Source organism: Cupressus sempervirens, chromosome 3 (genome assembly GCF_028749045.1).
Source record: "Cupressus sempervirens isolate cs-2001-9-10 chromosome 3, ASM2874904v1, whole genome shotgun sequence".
In the NCBI taxonomy this organism is placed as follows: Eukaryota; Viridiplantae; Streptophyta; class Pinopsida; order Cupressales; family Cupressaceae; genus Cupressus; species Cupressus sempervirens.
The window spans coordinates 1,017,444,534-1,017,464,718 of NC_143120.1; the positions used below are offsets into that span (position 1 = coordinate 1,017,444,534).

Genomic DNA, 20,185 nt, shown 5'->3' on the forward strand with positions numbered 1-20,185 from the left:
ACAAATAATTCCTTAAAGTGACTAATTATATTCCAAATGATATCAAGCAAGTTTTATTATATAGAGGATCGATTGCACTAAAGAAGAAGGTGATACACTTCAATTATTTAAGAGTGATAATTATTTACAATGTAGAGGAAGGCATAGAAAGTCATGCCTTATGCATTATTGGTGAGAGATAGATAATAATCTGGAGGACATAGCAGATTGAGACCTTTGTATTATTGGTGAGTGATAGATGGGTAGATAATAATTCTGAAAGCTCCAACTTGCCAAATAATTTAACACCCGACTTCAAAAATTAATTCAAGACCATCAAAGTTAATGTTGAGATATTCTAATATACTTGTGTAAACTGCATTTAAAATTTAATTGTTTTCTTTAGCAGATAAAATTTGACCATTATTTATAGAAGCATAAAAAATATATATTTTACACAATGGAGTGCTAATTCCAAGGTAATTACTATAGAGTTGTCCATGTATTTATAAATGTTGGTTCACATTTATACTATTTCATAAGGACTAATATGAACTCTTAATTTTATTGCTCTCCTACATTATTTATACTTATAACATTTACACTGTGAAAATATCTAGCCCATTTTTTTAATCATTGAGAGTGAAGGTATCCTTGATTTGAGATTGAATTAGTATATTTTATTAACGATTTTATGCGGAGAATGATTCTCTTTCATTAGTGAAATGTCATTTTTATTTCCTTTTCAACGAAATACAAGTAATTCCTTTAAGTGACTAATTATATTCCAAATGATATCAAGCAAGTCTTATTATATTGAGGATATCAAGTCTTATTATATTGAGGATTGATTACCCTATAGAAAAGGTGATACACTTGACTTATTTAGGAGTGGTAATTATTTACAATGTAGAGGAAGGCATAGAAAGCCATGCGTTCTGCATTATTGGTGAGAGATAGATAATTATCCAGAGGACATAGCGGACCGAGACCTCTGTATTATTGGTGAGTGATAGATAGATAGATAATAATCCGAAAAGATTCCACTACCTAGAATGGGGTGGGGTGAAGTCGACGGGGTAGACGGGAGTTTTTTTGGGATAGAAGAGGCCGAAATGCCCCTGGACTTTGGGCCCGGACTTGATGTTGTGGTTGAAGAGGGAGAAAATGTAGGCGTGGATGGGGTTTCCAGGCCTCCTGGGTGTTCCCTTGTTGGAGGAGACATGCCTGATGAGGTTGTTATTGTACGCCCTAGCGTTGTCCACGGTACCCACCCCATCATCTCTCGCATAGGGCCACCCGCTCTCCGTAATGAGCAGGGGTAGACGTGGATGTCCCTCTCTTTCAAGCATGGCAATGACAGAGTCCACCATCGCGTCGAACAAGTTCCTGTATTGAAGACCTCCGTTGTGCACCACCGGGGTGGAGGGGTTGAAGAGTGCATAGTCCAAGGATATCTGGTCCCTATTGCCTATGTAGGTATAATAAGGGTACACATTCACCATGAATGGAGAGCCGTTGTCAGCCAAGAAGCTCAGTAGAGGGCGGAGTTGTAGGATTCAACCAACAACAGCAACACAATAAAAAAAAATGATAATATTCAAAACAAGGAAGGCTCTGTTTTATTGCAGAGAAAAAAACTGATATATTATTCCTTCTACAAATTGCTGTTCAGCCAATACATTTATTCAAATAAAAATTGTTAAAACTAATCCCTAACACAGATCAAAATATAGATCAGGAGTTTTGACAGTAGTTTTAGCATTATTCCATGCCTATGATTAAGGATGGGAGAAGAAGTAACTAAGACTAGACAAAAATGCATCCAAAAATATCATCTAATGCATGCCATATGTACAACATGCTTCTTGTTTAAACTACTCCTAAACTGAAGTATTCTAAAAATTATTTATAGAATGGTGGAAATGGAGCAGTGGAGCTGGAGTTTGAAGTGAAGATCTCAGCATCAATCTTCATACTCTCCCTTGATGCTGAGAGGACTCACAATCTGATCTCTGAGTACCAAAAACTGATCTTTTGTAACTGCCTTTGTGAAGATGTCTGCAATTTTCTCTTTTGTGTTGATGTACTTCAACTCAACCACTTTATTTTGTACCAAATCTCTAATAAAATGTTGTTTAAGATCAAAGTGTTTGGTCCTGCTGTGATGAACTGGATTCTTGGCCAATTTAATGGCACTTATGTTGTCACAAAAAATCACAGTCGGCTGAACCTGTATCTCTCCAATTTCTTCAAGAAGCCTTCTAAGCCATAAAGCTTGTGTGCTAGCTGAAGTGACCGCAACATATTCCACTTCTGTAGAAGAGAGAGCAACCATACTTTGCTTCTTTGAACTCCATGTAATTAAACCGGAACCCAAAGAAAAACAATTAACAGATGTAGATTTTCGGTCATCCAAATAATCTCCCCAATCTGAATCACTAAAGCCAACAAGCTCAAACTTATTACAAGAATAGTGAATGCCAAAATCTACCGTGTTTTTCACATACCTCAAAATTCTCTTGGCTGCCTTCATATGTTCTTCTGATGGATTTGTCATATACCTTGAAACCAATGAAACTGAATAAGCAATATCAGGCCTTGTGTGAGTTAAAAACATCAAACTCCCCACAATGCTTCTGTATAATGTCTCATCAACAATTTTAACACCATCATCTCTACATAATGTAACTCCATGAGCAATTGGAGTGGAAAGAGGTTTACAATCAGCCATATCAAATTTTTTCAACATATCTTTTGCATACTTTTCTTGACAAATAAAAATTTCATCTTTACCTTGATAAACCTCCATGCCAAGAAAGTACTTCATGAGACCTAAATCTTTCATCTCAAACTCATTCATCATAGCAACTTTAAATTCATCTTTCATCTTTGAACTACTACCCATATATAACAAATCATCAACATACAAACTCACAATGAGAATATCATTACCTTCTTGTTTGTAGTAAAGGGTAGGTTCACTCTTACTTCTTTGAAAGCCATTCTGCTGAAAATATCCATCAATTCTTGCATACCATGCACGTGGTGCTTGCTTGAGGCCATACAAAGCCTTCTTCAACTTGTAGACATAATCTTCTTTGCCTTGATTCTCAAAACCTTGTGGCTGTCCCACATATACCTCTTCTTCTAAGTACCCATTCAAGAAAGCACTTTTCACATCCATGTGATGAATACTCCATTTCTTTTGAGCTGCAAGAGAGATTAGCATCCTAATAGTTTCTTGTCTTGCTACTGGTGCAAAAGTTTCTTCATAATCAATGCCATACCTTTGAGTGAAACCTTTAGCAACCAATCTTGCCTTGTGTCTTTCAACACTCCCATCACTATTATACTTGGTTTTATAGACCCATTTTGTGCCAATCTTCTTCTTCCTATGTGGAAGATCTACAAGCTCCCATGTTTCATTCCTATCAATGGAATCCATGTCTTCATTCATTGCTTGCATCCAAACCTCATTAGCACATGCATCTTCAAAACATGATGGCTCAAAATCAGCTTTAGCAAGTAATGCAAAATTTACTGTCTCACCTATTGGATCTTCTTCGTGTGCTTTATTTTGACACCTCTCATAAATATCACTCAATCTTCTTACCTTCCTTGGAGGACTAGAGGATGGACTTGCTCTTGGTATTGGTGAGGGGTTTTTTGGTGGGCTTGGTGATCTTGAAATAGAACCATTAGCTGGCTGCTCATTATCATTATCAGCAATATCATCATCATCCAAAACTGATTTTGGCTTTCCAACATGTTGTTTTTGATGACCATAAACTCCCCCTTCATCAAAAATCACATCTCTTGAAACAACAATCTTATTAGTAATAGGATTGAATAATCTATAAGCTTTGGTTTCCTCACTATAGCCCACAAAAATACATGATTCATTTTTAGCATCTAGCTTTTGCCTATTCTGATTAGGGATGTGAACATAAGCCAAACAACCAAAAACTTTAAAATGATTTACATTAGGCTTTTTCTCATACCATGCTTCATATGGAGTCATCTTGTGGAGGGCACTTGTAGGACTCCTGTTGAGAATGTATACGGCTGTAGCAACTGAATCAACCCAATAAGAATTGTTCAAACCCTTGGTTTGTAACATGCTCCTTGCCATTTCTACCACTGTATGATTCTTCCTTTCAGCCACTCCATTCTGTTGGGGTGTGTATGCAGTTGTGAGTTGTCTTTTGATGCCATTCATCTCACAAAAATTCTAAAAATTGTTTGAGAAAAATTCTCCTCCTCGATCTGTTCTCAAACATCTTATTGTGTTCCCTTTCTCATTCTCTACATGAGCTTTAAACTTCTTGAATGTATCAAAGGCTTCATCTTTAGTCTTCAAAAAATATACCCAACACATGCATGAGTAATCATCAATAAAAGTAATGAAATATGATGACTTACCCAAACTTTGTGTTTGCATTGGACCACAAATATCTGAATGAATAAGTTGAAGTGGGTATTGGGCCTGCCATGCATTGCCTTTTGGAAATGATTCCCTTGAATGTTTCCCTTTTGCACACCCTTCACAAATCTGTTTATGCTCTTCAACCTTAGGCAATCCAAGAACTAATGCATTTGATGTTAGATTCTTCAAACTATTAAAATTTAAATGGCCATACCTGAGATGCCACAACCAACTTTTATCCTCATAAGCCATATTGACAAGCTGATTATCATTTTGACCAAACTTCAAAGGAAACATCCTATTCTTTTTCATAGGAACAATTGTAATCACTTTATTTTTTTGATTCTTATCATAGATAGTACAGTGCATGTTCTCAAATACCACTCTATAATTCTTCTCACATAGCTGCCCAACACTCAATAAATTATAATTTAACTTGGGAGTATAATAAATATCTTGAACACTTTTCATACCTTCCTTTGTCTGAACATTCATGGCTCCTTTGGCCGCAACATCCACAGTATTGTTATTACCAAGGGTAATATTGGATTTTTAACTATCATCAAGCTTTGAAAATATTTCTCTTTTGCCAGAAATATGGTTAGAGCATCCAGAATCCAAATACCAAACATCATTCATAGTACTTTCACCTTTCCCATAACACAAAAATATATTACCCGAGGAAGGATCCTCATCTTGTTGGGCATAATTTGCACTATTGTTACCTGATTTCAGTCTACACTCTCTCTCAAAATGTCCATACTTATTGCAATGATAGCATTGAATGTTCCTTTTATCAAATCTGCCTCTACCTTTGCCTCCTTGAGAACCTCCTCTTCCTCTAGATCCTCTTGAAAAATTCTGATTTTGGCCCATTCCCGAGCCTTTGTTGTTGTTACTACTGCTGCTAGCACAATCGTTTTTTGAAATTTTCAATTGGGAAGAAAAAGCCTTCTCATTAACACTGATAGATGTGTCCCTTATTCTATCCTCATGAGTGTGCTCTTGAGATCGTTGCGGAACTCACCCTGAGAGGGGCGCAGATCATAATTAGAATCTCTCGCTCCCGCTCCCGCTAGCACAGATGAGGCCGCCTAGGTGGTGGAGTCCTTTATATCCTTGTCCAGATTGGCCTTTCGCAGTGCGGTCTGAATGTTTCGTATCGTGGTGAGGAGATGTGAGACGTATCTCTCGTTTTTGTAATGCACCACCTCGTTTCCCACCGAAGTGTATTTGATGTTGGCGGCCGGGTAGAAGGTGTCAACATTGTCCCTCACCCACCCGTTGGCTGCCACTTGGTTGCTCGCAACCTTCTCGAGCTCCTCGTTCCTCAATCCAACTATTACTTCTTCTATGCCCGTGTTCTCCAGGGCTCTCAGAGCTTCGACGCAATCATGATCATGTGCCTCCAAAATCCTCACTTTCCCGATGTTGTGGCACTTCAACAGCTCCACCACCTCGCGTGGGCTAGGTACATTCCCCAATGTTCCATAGCACACTCCCACTGCATGGGGCATTCAACATTATAAAATATTCTAATAACAATCACAATCAAAACATACTACGCCACCGATCTTCCAATTACAATTCTAACAACTTATCTAATGTATACATACCTCTAGCGGCCATAGTTACTCCTTAACTAATTCGGACAAACTGATATCTTTGGGAAAAAGCTAAATATTAATGGCTACGATTTTGGTTGTACGATGCAATACTTGTGATACTTAGTGAATGAAAATCACAAGGCCCGATTGGGTATTTATAGTTTGCAATCGAGTCGGTCATTGCGGCAAACCATTTCTACATATGCTTTGCCACCAGATGCTATGGAAACCATTTATAGTGCAAACTCTTCAACCGAATGGCTTAAAAATCACTCATTAATAGTCAAAGTTTGATTTACTTTTCCAGGCTTAATTTATTTCTTAGTGTCAACCCTCCTTATCCCAATAACATGACTACATTCAGTTTCATTTTTTGGAATATAATGCGGATGCATCTTTTAACTTACTCACGGTTCTACGAGGCTCAATGTCTATCTATCTTCAGGAATAGAATTCAACAGATTGGAGTTTATGCAGAAGATATCTATGCTTTGACAATCAAACATACAGTCCACGTAATTATCTCGATCGCCTCAATCATAGGAAACATTTTTACCCATTTGACCTGCAATACGGATTACAATTTCAACCTCAAGTCGCCACAAGCTCCACATCACTAGTTTGTATAGCCAAATGACACATATAGTTGATCTTCTCGCCGCAACATCCAGAGTTCTAGTTGTTGCATAAGGTGGAAGAATTGTAGGTTATTTGTATCTCAAACACTTCTTAATTCAACCATAGATCTTGACGAGGACACTTGGGACTTTGACTTGTTATTAAAACGTCATTCCAAGACATTGACAATAGTTTGAAGTTTCTTTTCACTAAATAAATAAAATAAGTAGTTGTTATTATATTTAATTTACGTTCTTTGTGTGATTTTAATCTGTAGTCAATTTTAATTTACATATGATATTATATTAGAAAAATTATTTTTAATAGTTTATTTTAATTTAGATCTAATATTTAAAATACATTTCAATAAGGAACATAATCTTTTAATTTATTATTGATCATTTGAAATCTATAGCAATCTATCCTTACTTGGATTTCTTTTGTTTCTCTTCAAATTTTCCTAAATCAGTGATATTTGCCCACTAGCTTAGTCTTGAAAATCAAAGGGCTTATGACTTGCCTCTTCAAAGTTACAAATAGTTTAACCCCCAAATTATTGAACAATAATCTACCCTCCACAATGAATCATAATTAGATATTAAATGTATCCAATGATGGTGATCCTTCTCATTGGTTGGATCATGTTAACTATCTCATTCCTAAAAAATATCTATCAATTCATGTGAAAGAAAATTATTTCACAATTCATTTTATAAACTGCAAGTGATTTTCGAGAAGTTAAATCCCAAGCCTAGCATTTCCCACAATTACTAGGATCCCAAATCATCCTTGAGAATAAATAAATTTTAGGATTCAATTATCCTTGTCATAGAGTTATGGTTCTCCTATGCTAGTTTGATTTTATTTAGAGTTAAAAATTGTGTGACAAATTAAAATTTTCAATTTTCTCAATCATTCTCAAATCTTTACTCAAATAATATCCTTGGAAACCTTTTTACCAAGCATTTCCTTGACTTCCTTCCTAGGATAATTGTCCAATGCTTGATAGGTTCGATCTCATTTGTCTATAGTACTATACATTAATACCATATTCTTCTTCATAAAGTTAAAGATAATGTAATTTTACTAACAAAGCTAAAATATTCATAGGTAACTTCACATATACAAGAGAAAGAAGCACACATGGCTAGTAAAAAATCAAGTGCAAAACAAAAAAAATCAACTTACTTCTGCTAGGATGCAGAATCTAGTGGAAAATATATTGTGTTGATTTTTATACTTGATTACACTACTAGTACTTGATCACTTTAGTTGTTCAAATGGTAAGGATTCAGAAAAAATTGCATTCAGTTTTTAAAAAACCTATGTGCAAGTTTTGGGTACCCAATGTATCGGATATGCGATAAGGTTGTGCAATGTTTTTTCCTTTGCATTAGTATTAGGATTGGAAGCAAAAAGTCAATGCAAATTGCAAAACACTTTTTGGATGTTGTTAGACTAGTTTTTTTTTCTCATCACCATTTTTTGGCCCACCATGATCCTGTACATAACCTTTAGTAACTACATAATTGATAGTTTGGTAACAAACTATTATGTACTTTTACACTTAAAAATGTATAATTGCAACACAACATCCTTGTTTATAAATAATTCTTTACAAAAAGTATAATATTTAATCTCTCTATCTTTCCATGCTAGTTGAAATGATGTAGCATGAGGGAAGGTATATCCCTTGAGATTTTTATATTCCTCTAGGTGTCTTCTATTTCCTTCACTTTAGTTGGTTCTAGGACTCGTGAACTTTCTCACAAGATATAAAGAAATTAAATACATATTATGGTCAATCACAAAATTTGAGATCAAAATAGAAAAGTACAATTTTTTTGATTTAAAATATTATCCACTGGGGTAAATAAATATTTATTACTAGGTTTAACCCCAAAAAAGGGCCACACAAGATTTTTTTCTTGTTTTCATCTGAGGCCTCTGCTCTTTTAGGGTTGTAATGTCCTTTGCATATAATTTTGAATATTCTCCCTCAGGGATGTTGTAAAAGTCAGTCTATCCTAGGATCCATGAGTTCCTCCATAATTTTGTAAGAAATTCCTTCATACCCATCCTCTATATCTACATATGTATTACTGACACCTTCCTCATTGTTTAGAGAACCTAAAATCTAGTTATTTCAATTGAGTTCCACTATCAAGGGTCTATCATCAAAAGCATAGGAAAAAATTCTATCTCTCACTATAACCTATACAAAACCTTGCTTCATTCCACCCATCCCCTCCCCTTTAATAATCATTTCATGATAATAAAAATTAGGTTTCTCATATTCTAAGATATATTTTTGGTATATTATATCAATAATAAAGTAAAAAATTAAATTATTTTTCTCAAATTTAATATCATGATCTATTTTTAACTATTTATGTTTCTACAAATGCCAATGACATTTTATTTGTTGAAGAAAAATATGGAAATTTTAAGGTTATTTAGACAAGTAGATTAGAAAAGTTCAAACTTCATTTTAATGACCTTGATTTTTTTTTGAAGTGGTTTATTGAATTATTTGACAAGTTGGAGCTATTAGCATAGTATAGCAATCACTTTAGTTTCATTTTGTCAACAATTACTTCAAAATATTCTATTATTTCTTAATGGTATCATTACATTTTCAAATTATTTTTATTGTTACCCTCTTTTATCCCTCATGAAGAGGTTCATATTAATTTTGAAACATATCCAAATTTTATCATTCAACTATATAAAGAGAAAGAAATTTATTCAAAAAAATTGTTCAAGGAATATTTATGCATTTTCCCCATTCTAACTAAGCTTATTTCCATTTTTTTCTTTTTGATATATGATGGAAAATCACATTGGAAAGTTTCTATAAGAAATCCAAAGTCTTAAAAATTGGTGGATCGGTGGGTTCCAGATAGACAATGATTGGTAGGATTTTCTTAAGATTTGGAGAAATAATTAACTCCTCTTTAAATTTTAAGAAGGATACCAACTAGAATTCTAATATTTCTTAATGATATCTTCATGTATATAATATTTAATCCATAGTATTGATAGGTAAAATTAATATTGCTTCTTTCTTATTTGCTCCTTCATCTAGTATTCATTTAGGAATAATTTATATACTCGTAAAAAGAAGAGAGTTCTATGATTGATGATGATTGATCTACATGTTCTTTACCTTTTCAAGAGGGTAATTACATAGAGTAGGAAAATTATAGTAGATAATAGATTGGAAGCAACCTTATCATAAATAAGATAGGAAGAAGACAAGAGAAGGTTGAATATGTTGTTGATTGCAACTTCGCCAAGAATTTCAAAGATCTATCATTTGGTTTTATGTTGAAACCACAAGTTGGAGTCTTTCTATGAAGGAGGTGGTGGATTTGGTAGTTTTTCTAGACTAGGTAAAAGTACAATTAGTTTCCACACTTATTAAAAGGACAAGGCTAACAAAACTAGAAATATTCAACTTGAATGACATAAACTTGCATTGTTTTTTGGAATTTGGCAGCATACCCAGGAAGAGGTCACTCAAGGAGATGGGGACCAAAAGGGTAAGGACTTGGGGGGAGATCATACTTAACAAAAATATTCCATAGTGAAAAAAAATGACAAAGTGCAAGGAAATTTGGAGGTGGAGAAGCTAGAGAGGTCCATTACTGAACTAATAAAAAAGAGCATAGACCTAGAGGATAAGTTTGATAGGGTTTCCAATTTCTCAATGTGTGTTATGCACTCAAAAACCACTACCCTTTATCTCATGTAGACTAACAAGGATGGTGTAACCAATGAAGAAGAAGTGGAGGCTATTTTCTCTCAATACAACTTCATGGCTAATGATTGGCTCCACCTACTCTTGGAGAACCCAAGGAGCTAGTGATTGGTTACCTCCTACTGGTCTACTTCTATTAGAAATGCCAAAGTTTTTGTTGCACCAAAAGATTGACCTATACATGCTTGATACAAACAATTGTCTTATATAACCATAGGAGGTGGTTAAGCCATGTCACAAAACCTATGAGGCATGTTGGCCCAATGCTAACAATCCCCCTCCCAATGTTTCTCATTATGGCCTGCAGGATTCAAACCTATGACCAAGCTCTAATCCTAATTGTTAGAATGGCAAGGGTTGTTGTTGCAATAGAAGATAGATTTGTTAATGCTTAATAACCAATAGTCATATAGAACCACATGAAGTGGTTAAGCCATGTTGCAAAACTTGTGAGGGATGTTGGCGCACTGCCAACAACTTCCTATTTAGTTTTCTTATTATGGTAGTTGGTTACTTGCTTGGCCTTTGGGCTCTTTTTAGTTTTCTATGATGGACACGTTTATTGGCCAACTTATATCTGATGACCAAGTTTATGTATAGTGTTGATACTTTCATGGATTTTAGTAGTACTTATTTTACTATCATGCTTATGGATGAGTTTTTGATATTCAAAAAGCAGGTTGGGTAATCACATGGAAATGACTTCCTATTGATCTTAGGTTAGGATTTTGCTCTATTTTGGGTTAGTCCCCATTTTGGCTTCTTCTTGATTTCAAGAACATATTTCTGACTATTAAAATATCTACTTGTAATATTTCTCAATTTTAATAAACTAGGTCTAATTAAAACACTATAAAATCTATATGAAGATATTTTAGACTCTGATGTCTACAAAAGCATATTGTTGTATATTTAAAAAATGTCATTAAAAAAGAATAGGAGTTATTGATGGCTCTGATACCACTTGATGAAGGTACGCTCTGATACCACTTGATGATGGGCCACACTACCCTTACCAACTCACAACCAAGAATGCAACAATATGAAGAAAAATTTATTATACTTGAAAATCCAATGCCAATTACATTAACATTTCTACAAGATCTCTCAAGATCCAATCCAAACCCAAGCTAGTCCAGATCCACACTCTGGTAGAAACCTCTAAGATGTCAACTTGTGCTCTCAAGCCACCAAGCAACCTCCTTGTTTCTAAACTGCAGTCACTAGCTCTTCTCCAACTTTATCCAAGATCCAAGTGTAAAGTGCCTCACATTTGGTACTCTGTCTACACTCACAACTCCACAATAATCTTGTTGTAAACTGCCTCACATTCGGCACTCTGTCCATAGACTCAAGAAAACTCACTCGTCACTTCCTCCTTCTCTTTAACACCTTGAAGTTTTCCAAGCTTTCCAAGCTTCACCTTCCACAACTTCTACTTCCTGAGCTTCTCCTTCTCGAGCTTCTACTCCTCAAGCTTCCACTTCTCAAGCTTTCACTTCTCAAGCTTCTCCTTGAGCTTTATTAGAAATGCTCATATGCCTTGCTTAAATAGGCACTTACCACCCCATGCATGACTTATCCACAACCTTCTAGAATTCTTCTACAACCTTCTACAACTTCCATAACCTTCTACAATATCCACAACTTTCTACAATATTCATAACTTTCTAGAATTCTTTCCACACACCTCGATAAATGGAATGACAACCATTTATTTTTTATTTTTTCGATTATGCCACCTATGCGCCTCGAAAATAGAAATCCTCTTTTCCTTTCTTTTCTCCTTTTTTCTCCTTTTTTAAAAGAAAATTATTATTTCTCCTCTAATTTTCGTCATTTTCTCTCTCCTCCAGATTTTTTTTTCCAATTTTTTTTATAAAAAAAATTTAATTTTAATTTTTTTTTTTTCAATAATTTTCCATGCAAGATGCTCCTGCATCAGACTCCCTCGGTAGATAGAAAAGTGTGTCCCACACTTTGACACCAAAAAAGAAAGATCTACCACCATCTTCATCTTCACCAAAGGTTTCCACCTCAACGGGGACAAGAGAACCACCATGCAAATCTTCCACATCTGTATTACTCTATCAAACACCAGAATCTCAAACATCCAATCAACATGCTCACTCCCAAGAACAAACTCAACATAATGCTTCAACAGAAAACTCTCATCCACATCAGCAACTAGTGAATTCACACTCGTAGCAACAAACTCTGCATCAGCAACAACAAAGTCCACATCAGCAGCAATATGTAGATTTCCATCAACATAAGCCAAACTCTCAACACCAACAACCTCATTGCTCACAACAAGATGCTCTGCAAGATACAAGTCACCACCAACAACAACTGGATCATCCATAACTGAGTGCACCACAATCTTCATGTTAGACTCAACCAACTAACCATGAAAACCAACCTCCATCCCAACATCAACAAGGTTAGGAATATCCTCAGCAACATCCTCTATTTGCTCTACAGGTTCTGCATCAGACTCCACAAACTAATGAACAAAACTAACCTCTTCCACCTTGACCTTCTTAGCTTGATTAGCAAATCTAGCATCCAACCGAGAAATCATCTTAGAAAAATTCCTCTCCACTATATCATGGATTTTCGCAATCATCTTAGGGTCCAATCCTCGTGGAGCCATCTCCCAAGATCTTTGTAAATCCTCTGCAACAAATCCTTCCCACACTCCTTGTGACAACTTCAAATTGTTTGCAAGTCAGATCGCAACCTGCCACCTCATACAAACAATTAGGAACCACATCACAAGTCTAGGACAATGGATTTGCAATCCACAAGCTCTCTACGATCATGCCTCAACAGGTTCAAACTTTCATCTTTGCATCCATCAATCAATCTGCATGTCCTCCCAAGGTCCTGGTGTAAACTGCCTAAGCTTCGGCGATCTATTTACATGCTCAGGAACTCCCACTCTAATAAACTTCACCCAACCAAGGTCCTGGTACAAACTGCCTCACACTTTAGCAATCTACTTGTACACTCAAGAAATCCTGCTCTGATAAACTTCACCCAACCAAGGTCCTGGTACAAACTACCTCACACTTCGGCGATCTGCTTGTACACTCAGGAACTCCTGCTCTAATACCACTTGATGAAGTACGACTCTGATACAACTTGATGAAGGTACACTCTGATACCACTTGATGACGGGCCACACTACCCCTACCAACTCACAACCAAGAATGCAACAATATGAAGACAATTTTATTATACTTGAAAATCCAATACCAATTACATTAACATTTCTACAAGATCTCTCAAGATCCAATCCAAACTCAAGCTAGTCCAGATCCACACTCTAGTAGAAACCTCTGAGATGTCAACTTGTGCTCGCAAGCCACCAAGCAACCTCCTTGGTTCTAAACCGCAATCACTAGCTCTTCTCCAACTTTATCCAAGATCCAAGTGTAAACTACCTCACATTCGATGCTTTGTCTACACTCACAACTCCCCCATAATCCTGCTGTAAACTGCCTCACATTCGGCGCTCTGTCCACAGACTCGGGAAAACTCACTCTTCACTTCCTCCTTCTCTTTAACACCTTGAAGCCTTCCAAGCTTTCCAAGCTTCACCTTCCACAACTTCTACTTCCCGAGCTTCTCCTTCTCGAGCTTCTACTCCTCAAGCTTCCACTTCTCAAGCTTCCACTTCTCAAGCTTCCACTCCTCAAGCTTTCACTTCTCAAGCTTCTCCTTGAGCTTGATTAGAAATGCTCATATGCCTTGCTTAAATAAGCACTTGCCACCCCATGCATGACTTATCCACAACCTTCTAGAATTCCTCCACAACCTTCTACAACTTCCATAACCTTCTACAATATCCACAACTTTCTACAATATTCATAACTTTCTAGAATTCTTCCCACACACCTCGATAAATGGAATGACAACCATTTATTTTTTATTTTTTCTATTATGCCACCTATGCGCCTTGAAAATAGAAATCCCCTTTTCCTTTCTTTTCTCCTTTTTTCTTCTTTTTTAAAAAAAAATTATTATTTCTCCTCTAATTTTCGTCACTTTCTCTCTCCTCCAGAATTTTTTTTTTTTTTTGTCCAATTTTTTTTTTTATAATTTAAAATTTTTTTTTTCAATAATTTTTCATGCAAGATGCTCCTGCATCATCACATGTGTCCCAAAAAATAAAATTGGCATTTTCTCGCTTAGTGTTAACATCTAGCATGTCATCCCTAATTAGCTAAGTAATTATTTTGGTAAACCAAACTAATTCCTTAACACAAATTACCATTTCCTTGCCCTGCTATGTTCTTCCTATACATGAATGTAACTGATAAATCTTTAATAACTCTATCTGTACAACTCATAATGACATGCACTCAAAGATGTACAATTCATAATGACATGCACTCATATTTTATCATTTTGAAAAAGTTACTTGTCTATTTCAAACTACTCATCACTTGGACCTAAATCTAATCTAACGACTACCTTAGTTATTTGTTGAAAAGAAACCTTTTTATTCACCACCCAAACAGGCCTGGAACTTTATGGTCACCCCTGGCTGTCATAGGATTTTTTCATGATAATTTAATCATTTTGTTGCTTTTTATTTTACATTCAAAGATAAATATTAAGTGTAATTTTTCCTAATTTTATAATTAAGTTATAGCTGCTAATTTAGTAATACCTTACCTAATCTATCCACAATATTCCAAACACGGTTGGATACAAATAACCTGCAATTCTTCCACCATACGCGTCAGCTAAAACTTTGACGTTGTGGCAACTATTGACACGGATATGGTGGTGATATGAAATTCAAGTTTTGATCCGAGCAAATAGTTACATGTGGTTCTCTATTCTGAATGGATGCAGCAAAATAATGTGACTATATGATCGATGGTCAGAGTATATATATCTTTCTATCTTTCTTGTCCTAGACATAAACTCTAATCTGTTGAATTCTATTCCTGAAGATAGATAGACATTGAGCCTCGTACAACCGTGAGTAGGTTAAAAGATGCATCCGCGTTATATTCCAACAAATGAAACTGAATGTAGTCGTGTTATTGGGATAAGGGGGGTTGAAGAGTTTGCACTTTAAATGGTTTCCATAGCATCTGGTGGCAAAGTCTATGTAGAAATGGTTTGCCACAATGACCAACATGATATCAAACTATAAATACCCAATCGGGCATTGTGATTTTCATTCACGAAGTATCACAAGTATTGCATCCTACAACCAAAATCGTAGCCATTAATATTTAGCTTTTTCCCAAAGATATCAGTTTGTCCGAATTAGTTAATGAATAACTATGGCCACCAGAGATATGTATATATTAGATAAATTGCTGCTAGAATTGTAATTGGAAGATCGGTGGCGTAGTATGTTTTGATTGTGATTGTTATTAGAATATTTTCTAATGTTGAATGCCCCGTGCAGTGGGAGTGGGCTATGGAACATCGGGGAATGTGCCCAGCCCGAGCGAGGTGGTGGAGCTATTGAAGCGCCACAACATCGGGAAAGTGAGGATTTTGGAGGAACATGATCATGATCACATCGAAGCTGTGAGAGCCCTGGAGAAGACGGGCATAGAAGAAGTAATAGTTGGATTGAGGAACGAGGAGCTCGAGAAGGTTGCGAGAAACCAGGCGGCAGCCAACGGGTGGGTGAGGGACAACGTTGGCGCCTTCTACCCGGCCGCCAACATCAAATACATTTCGATGGGAAACGAGGTGCTGTATTACGAAAACGAGAGATACGTCTCACATCTCCTCCCCGCAATACGAAACATTCAGACCGCACTGCGCAAGGCCAATCTGGACAAGGATATAAAGGTCTCCACCACCCAGGTGGCCTCATCTGTGCTAGCGGGAGCGGGAGTGGGAGATTCTAATTATGATCCGCGCCCCTCTCAGGGTGAGTTCCGCAACGATCTCAAGAGCACTCTCCGCCCTCTGCTGAGGTTCTTGACTGAGAACGGCTCTCCATTCATGGTGAATGTGTACCCTTATTTCACCTACGTGGGCAACAGGGACCAGATATCCTTGGACTATGCGCTCTTCAACCCCTCCGCCCCGGTGGTGCACGACGGGGGTCTTCAATACAGGAACTTGTTCGACGCGACGGTGGACTCTCTCATTCCTGCGCTTGAAAGAGAGGGACATCCACGTTTACCCCTACTCATTACGGAGAGCGGGTGGCCCTCTGCGGGAGATGATGGGGTGGCAACCGTGGACAACGCCAGGGCGTACAATAACAACCTCATCAAGCATGTCTCCTCCAACCAGGGAACACCCAGGAGGCCTGGAAACCCCATCCACGCCTACATTTTCTCCCTCTTCATGTTGGGTGATGCGACACGCTCCCCTGCCCACAGCTAGTTAATTATGTGGTGTTCCATGTTCACTAACAGTCACGGCTTTTGGTGCAACGGCAAATTGAACCCATGACCAAGCCAAAACCAGTTGCCGTTGCACCAAAAGCCATGATTGTTAGTGAACATCGAACACCACATAATTCACCACCTGTGGGCAGGGGAGCACGTCACATCACCCAACAATCTCCCCCTCGATGCGCATATCAAGTGCTTACGCGGGTCGAGAAGGCACCGAGGAGATTTGAACCCATGACCAGGCCAAAACTAGGCTCTGATACCAATTGTAGGGCCCATTTTCTGTTGCACCAAAAGCCATGACTGTTAGTGAACATGGAACACCACATAATTAACCACCTGTGGGCAAGGGAGCGCATCGCATCACCCAACACTTCAACCACAACATTGAGTCCGACCCCGACATCCAGCGCCATTTCGACCTCTTCTATCCCAACAGAAATCCCGTCTACCTCGTTGACTTCACCCCCACCCCCTACTAGGTACTAGAATCTTTCCTGATTATTACCTACCCATCTATCACTCACCAATAATACAGAGGTCTTGGTCTGCTATGTCCTCCAGATTATTATCTATCTCTCACCAATAATGCAGAAGGCATGGCTTTCTATGCCTTCCTCTACATTGTAAATAATTACCACTCCTAAATAAGTGAAGTGTATCACCTTTTCTTTAGTTTAATAAGACTTTCTTATATCATTTGGAATATAATTAGTCACTTTAAGGAATTATTTGTATTTCACTGAAAAGGAAATGAAAATCGCATTTTAGTAATGAAAGAAAATTACTCTTTGCATAAAATTATTAAAATATAGTAATTAAAATTGTCATAGTCTAATCAATTAGAAAACTAGAATTAGTATTTGATAAATAATTTATAAATCAAACTTTGAAAAATATCATGTGTTGGTTTCACATAAATTAATGAAGGGGGGCAAATGGGAAAATTAGTTCCCTGCCTTATAGGACTAATAATGTACCCTCATCAAACCATTGAAAAAAATATTTCAATCATGAGATCAAGGATAGTGTTGTGATCGATACAAAATGTGCTAGATATTTTCACAATCTAAATATTATAAAAAGTTGTACAATATATGACACAATAATAAATACTTAGTAAAATTTGTAACACAATTATTAAATTTCAAGAATACCAATTAAACAAATCTATAAATAATAGTGAAATACAATATACTTTATAGGAGAAATAAATCTAATTGATCTTTTTAGCTCACTACTTCTAACTTCTATAGTAACTATTTCTTTTTCCTTAAATTTTAAAATATGCAATTATTTAAAAATAAAATAAAATTAACAAAGGTAGGAGGAGGGTCCTAAACCCATATAGTAGCACTACATTCATACTTTACTGCTCTGGTCCATTACAACCAAGCAGTGGAAAAGAGCAATTCTAGCTCAAACAACTAGAGTCCTACAAGTTATTAAAATTTATCAAAAACCTCCATAGATTGAAGAATATTATTATTATTATTTATGTATAATAGATCTATTTATATTAATTATCCTATGTGTTCTTTGTTCACCATTTGGCAATGTTTTCTCTTTTTCAATTTTTTTTTTTAAAATTTAAATATTTGCCTAAGGTTTGACCCAATATTTTTGAGTTTATTTTATTTTAAGTTTTTTTTCCTCCATTTTTTTAGATAGTAGGGAGTCTTTGGTAAAAATTCCCTAGCAAAAATTTAAAATAAAATAAAATTTTGTAGCTGTCCAAGCATACTTGGTCTACACTTTGCATAGTTTTTTTTGGTTTGGCACATTATATGTATAAAGTTTTCTTGGGTGTCCAAGAATCATTCAATCCAGTAAATTTATGTTGGATTGTAGTTATACTTCAAAATAGGGTTTGATTTTTTTTGATATGATAAACCGGTTTTATAGGGGCCCTGAAACCCATAAGTAGCTACATAAACAAGGCTGATAATAAGCAAAAGAAGCCCAGGCAAAATAAAACAAGTCTAAGAACTGATAATAAGGACAAGGTTCAGCCAACAATAGAGGCCAATAAAAAGGCCAGAACAAACTATCTTTTACAGAACAAAGAAAAAGCCAAAAGAGAAACAACTAAAACACAAAAAGACAGAACAAGAGGGCTACTCTTCATTCTTCTTCTCTAGATCCTGCATGGTTTGGGTAGCCTCATAAATCTTCTAGTGCTCCTCGACCTTTTGCTCCTAGACTTTCTCCATATCCTAGTCCAAATTGGCAAAGGTGATATCAGTGGCCATATCATCCTTAGACCTAGCTCTTCCTCCGTCATTTTTGTCCTCACCAACCAACAGGCCTCTATCTTTGAACACACTATTTAAAGAGAGAATATTGTCATTTATTGAATTGAGGAGAGAGATCATCTAACTAGCCAAATTATGATTGTAGTTTTCAATATTTTTAATTCTCATCTTAACTAGACTGGCTCTATCATTCTGATCCTCCTAGTTCTCAATTTCAATTTTCTTGTTGTTGCCCTCCGACTGAGAAACCTTCTCTCTGACCTCTTCCAACTCATGGTAAAGTCACTTGATTGATCAAAAATTATCAATCATGCTATTACGAGGATTGTTTAGAATATTCATACCTATTTCCCTAGCATTATCAGAGATGGCCACAATAGCAGGGTCTATGAGCTCTTCAAGCTAGGGCTCTTCCTAATTTTCCACCAGAATCTAAGGATTCATTGCTTCTCTATAAATTCCCAACATCACAATCCTTACATTGAAATTCCTCCAAGATTTTCTCATATTCTTGACAAGCACTTCCCCCTCTTTAGCACCAATATTATCCTTTTCCTTCTCCTCGGGGTGAGAGTGAGGATGGGGATTAACAGGAGAAAGGGGAAGAATCATAACTTTTGGCCCCTGATTTGAAACCCTCTCATCATCTACATCATCCCTCTTCTATATTTCCCTTGCATGGTCCTCTTTAATCTCCTCTTCCCTCTCCTTGTCTTCATCATCAGAAACCATGTCCTCCTCATCCTCATTATAATCCATATCATCTTTACCAGAGGTTTGGCCATGGTCCCTTGGGCTCTTTCTTGTAGGGGTTAATTCAAAGGATTACTTCTTAACATGACCCTTAATTTTCTTTCCAGAAGAAATGTTCCCCTCCTCCTCTGAGCTAATGCTCTGAATATCATCAAAGCCAAAGGAGTAGCTAGAGCTACCATTGTCCTCTTTTGCATCTAACGAGGGATTAGTTTAGGTGTTAGTCTATAGATTAGTTTGTCATTTGAACATGCGACATTTTAACTTGCACACATGACTTGACTATGCTTCCACATGTTGTACTCCCTTGTAAATGTTGTTCAAAAGTAAAGTTCAACAAGATAATTGGAGTGGGAGGGGGTGAATCAATTATGCATTAAAAAAACTCTCAA

At 36.5% G+C, this 20,185-nt stretch overlaps 1 protein-coding gene and 1 pseudogene across 1 annotated transcript; one reads left to right on the forward strand and one right to left on the reverse strand.

Moving 5' to 3' along the window:
• Positions 1 to 913: 913 nt before the first annotated feature.
• LOC149570230 (glucan endo-1,3-beta-glucosidase-like) lies at positions 914 to 6,037 on the reverse strand (annotated as a pseudogene).
• A 9,585-nt stretch (positions 6,038 to 15,622) lies between these two features.
• Positions 15,623 to 17,469, forward strand: LOC149570231 (glucan endo-1,3-beta-glucosidase-like). Its single transcript, XM_089817881.1, has 2 exons — positions 15,623 to 16,731; positions 17,159 to 17,469. Exons 1-2 carry the CDS (start codon positions 15,821 to 15,823, stop codon positions 17,265 to 17,267), a joined length of 1,020 nt encoding a protein of 339 aa, XP_089674007.1. The 5' UTR covers positions 15,623 to 15,820; the 3' UTR covers positions 17,268 to 17,469.
• The last annotated feature ends 2,716 nt before the right edge of the window (positions 17,470 to 20,185 follow it).

Excerpts from the sequence above, each read along its gene's own strand:
- LOC149570231 (XM_089817881.1), top strand. The coding sequence starts at position 15,821 with ATGCCCCGTGCAGTGGGAGTGGGCTATGGAACATCGGGGAATGTGCCC. Across the intron at positions 16,732-17,158 it reads CACGCCTACATTTTCTCCCT|CTTCAACCACAACATTGAGT; the intron begins CTTCATGTTGGG and ends CATCACCCAACA.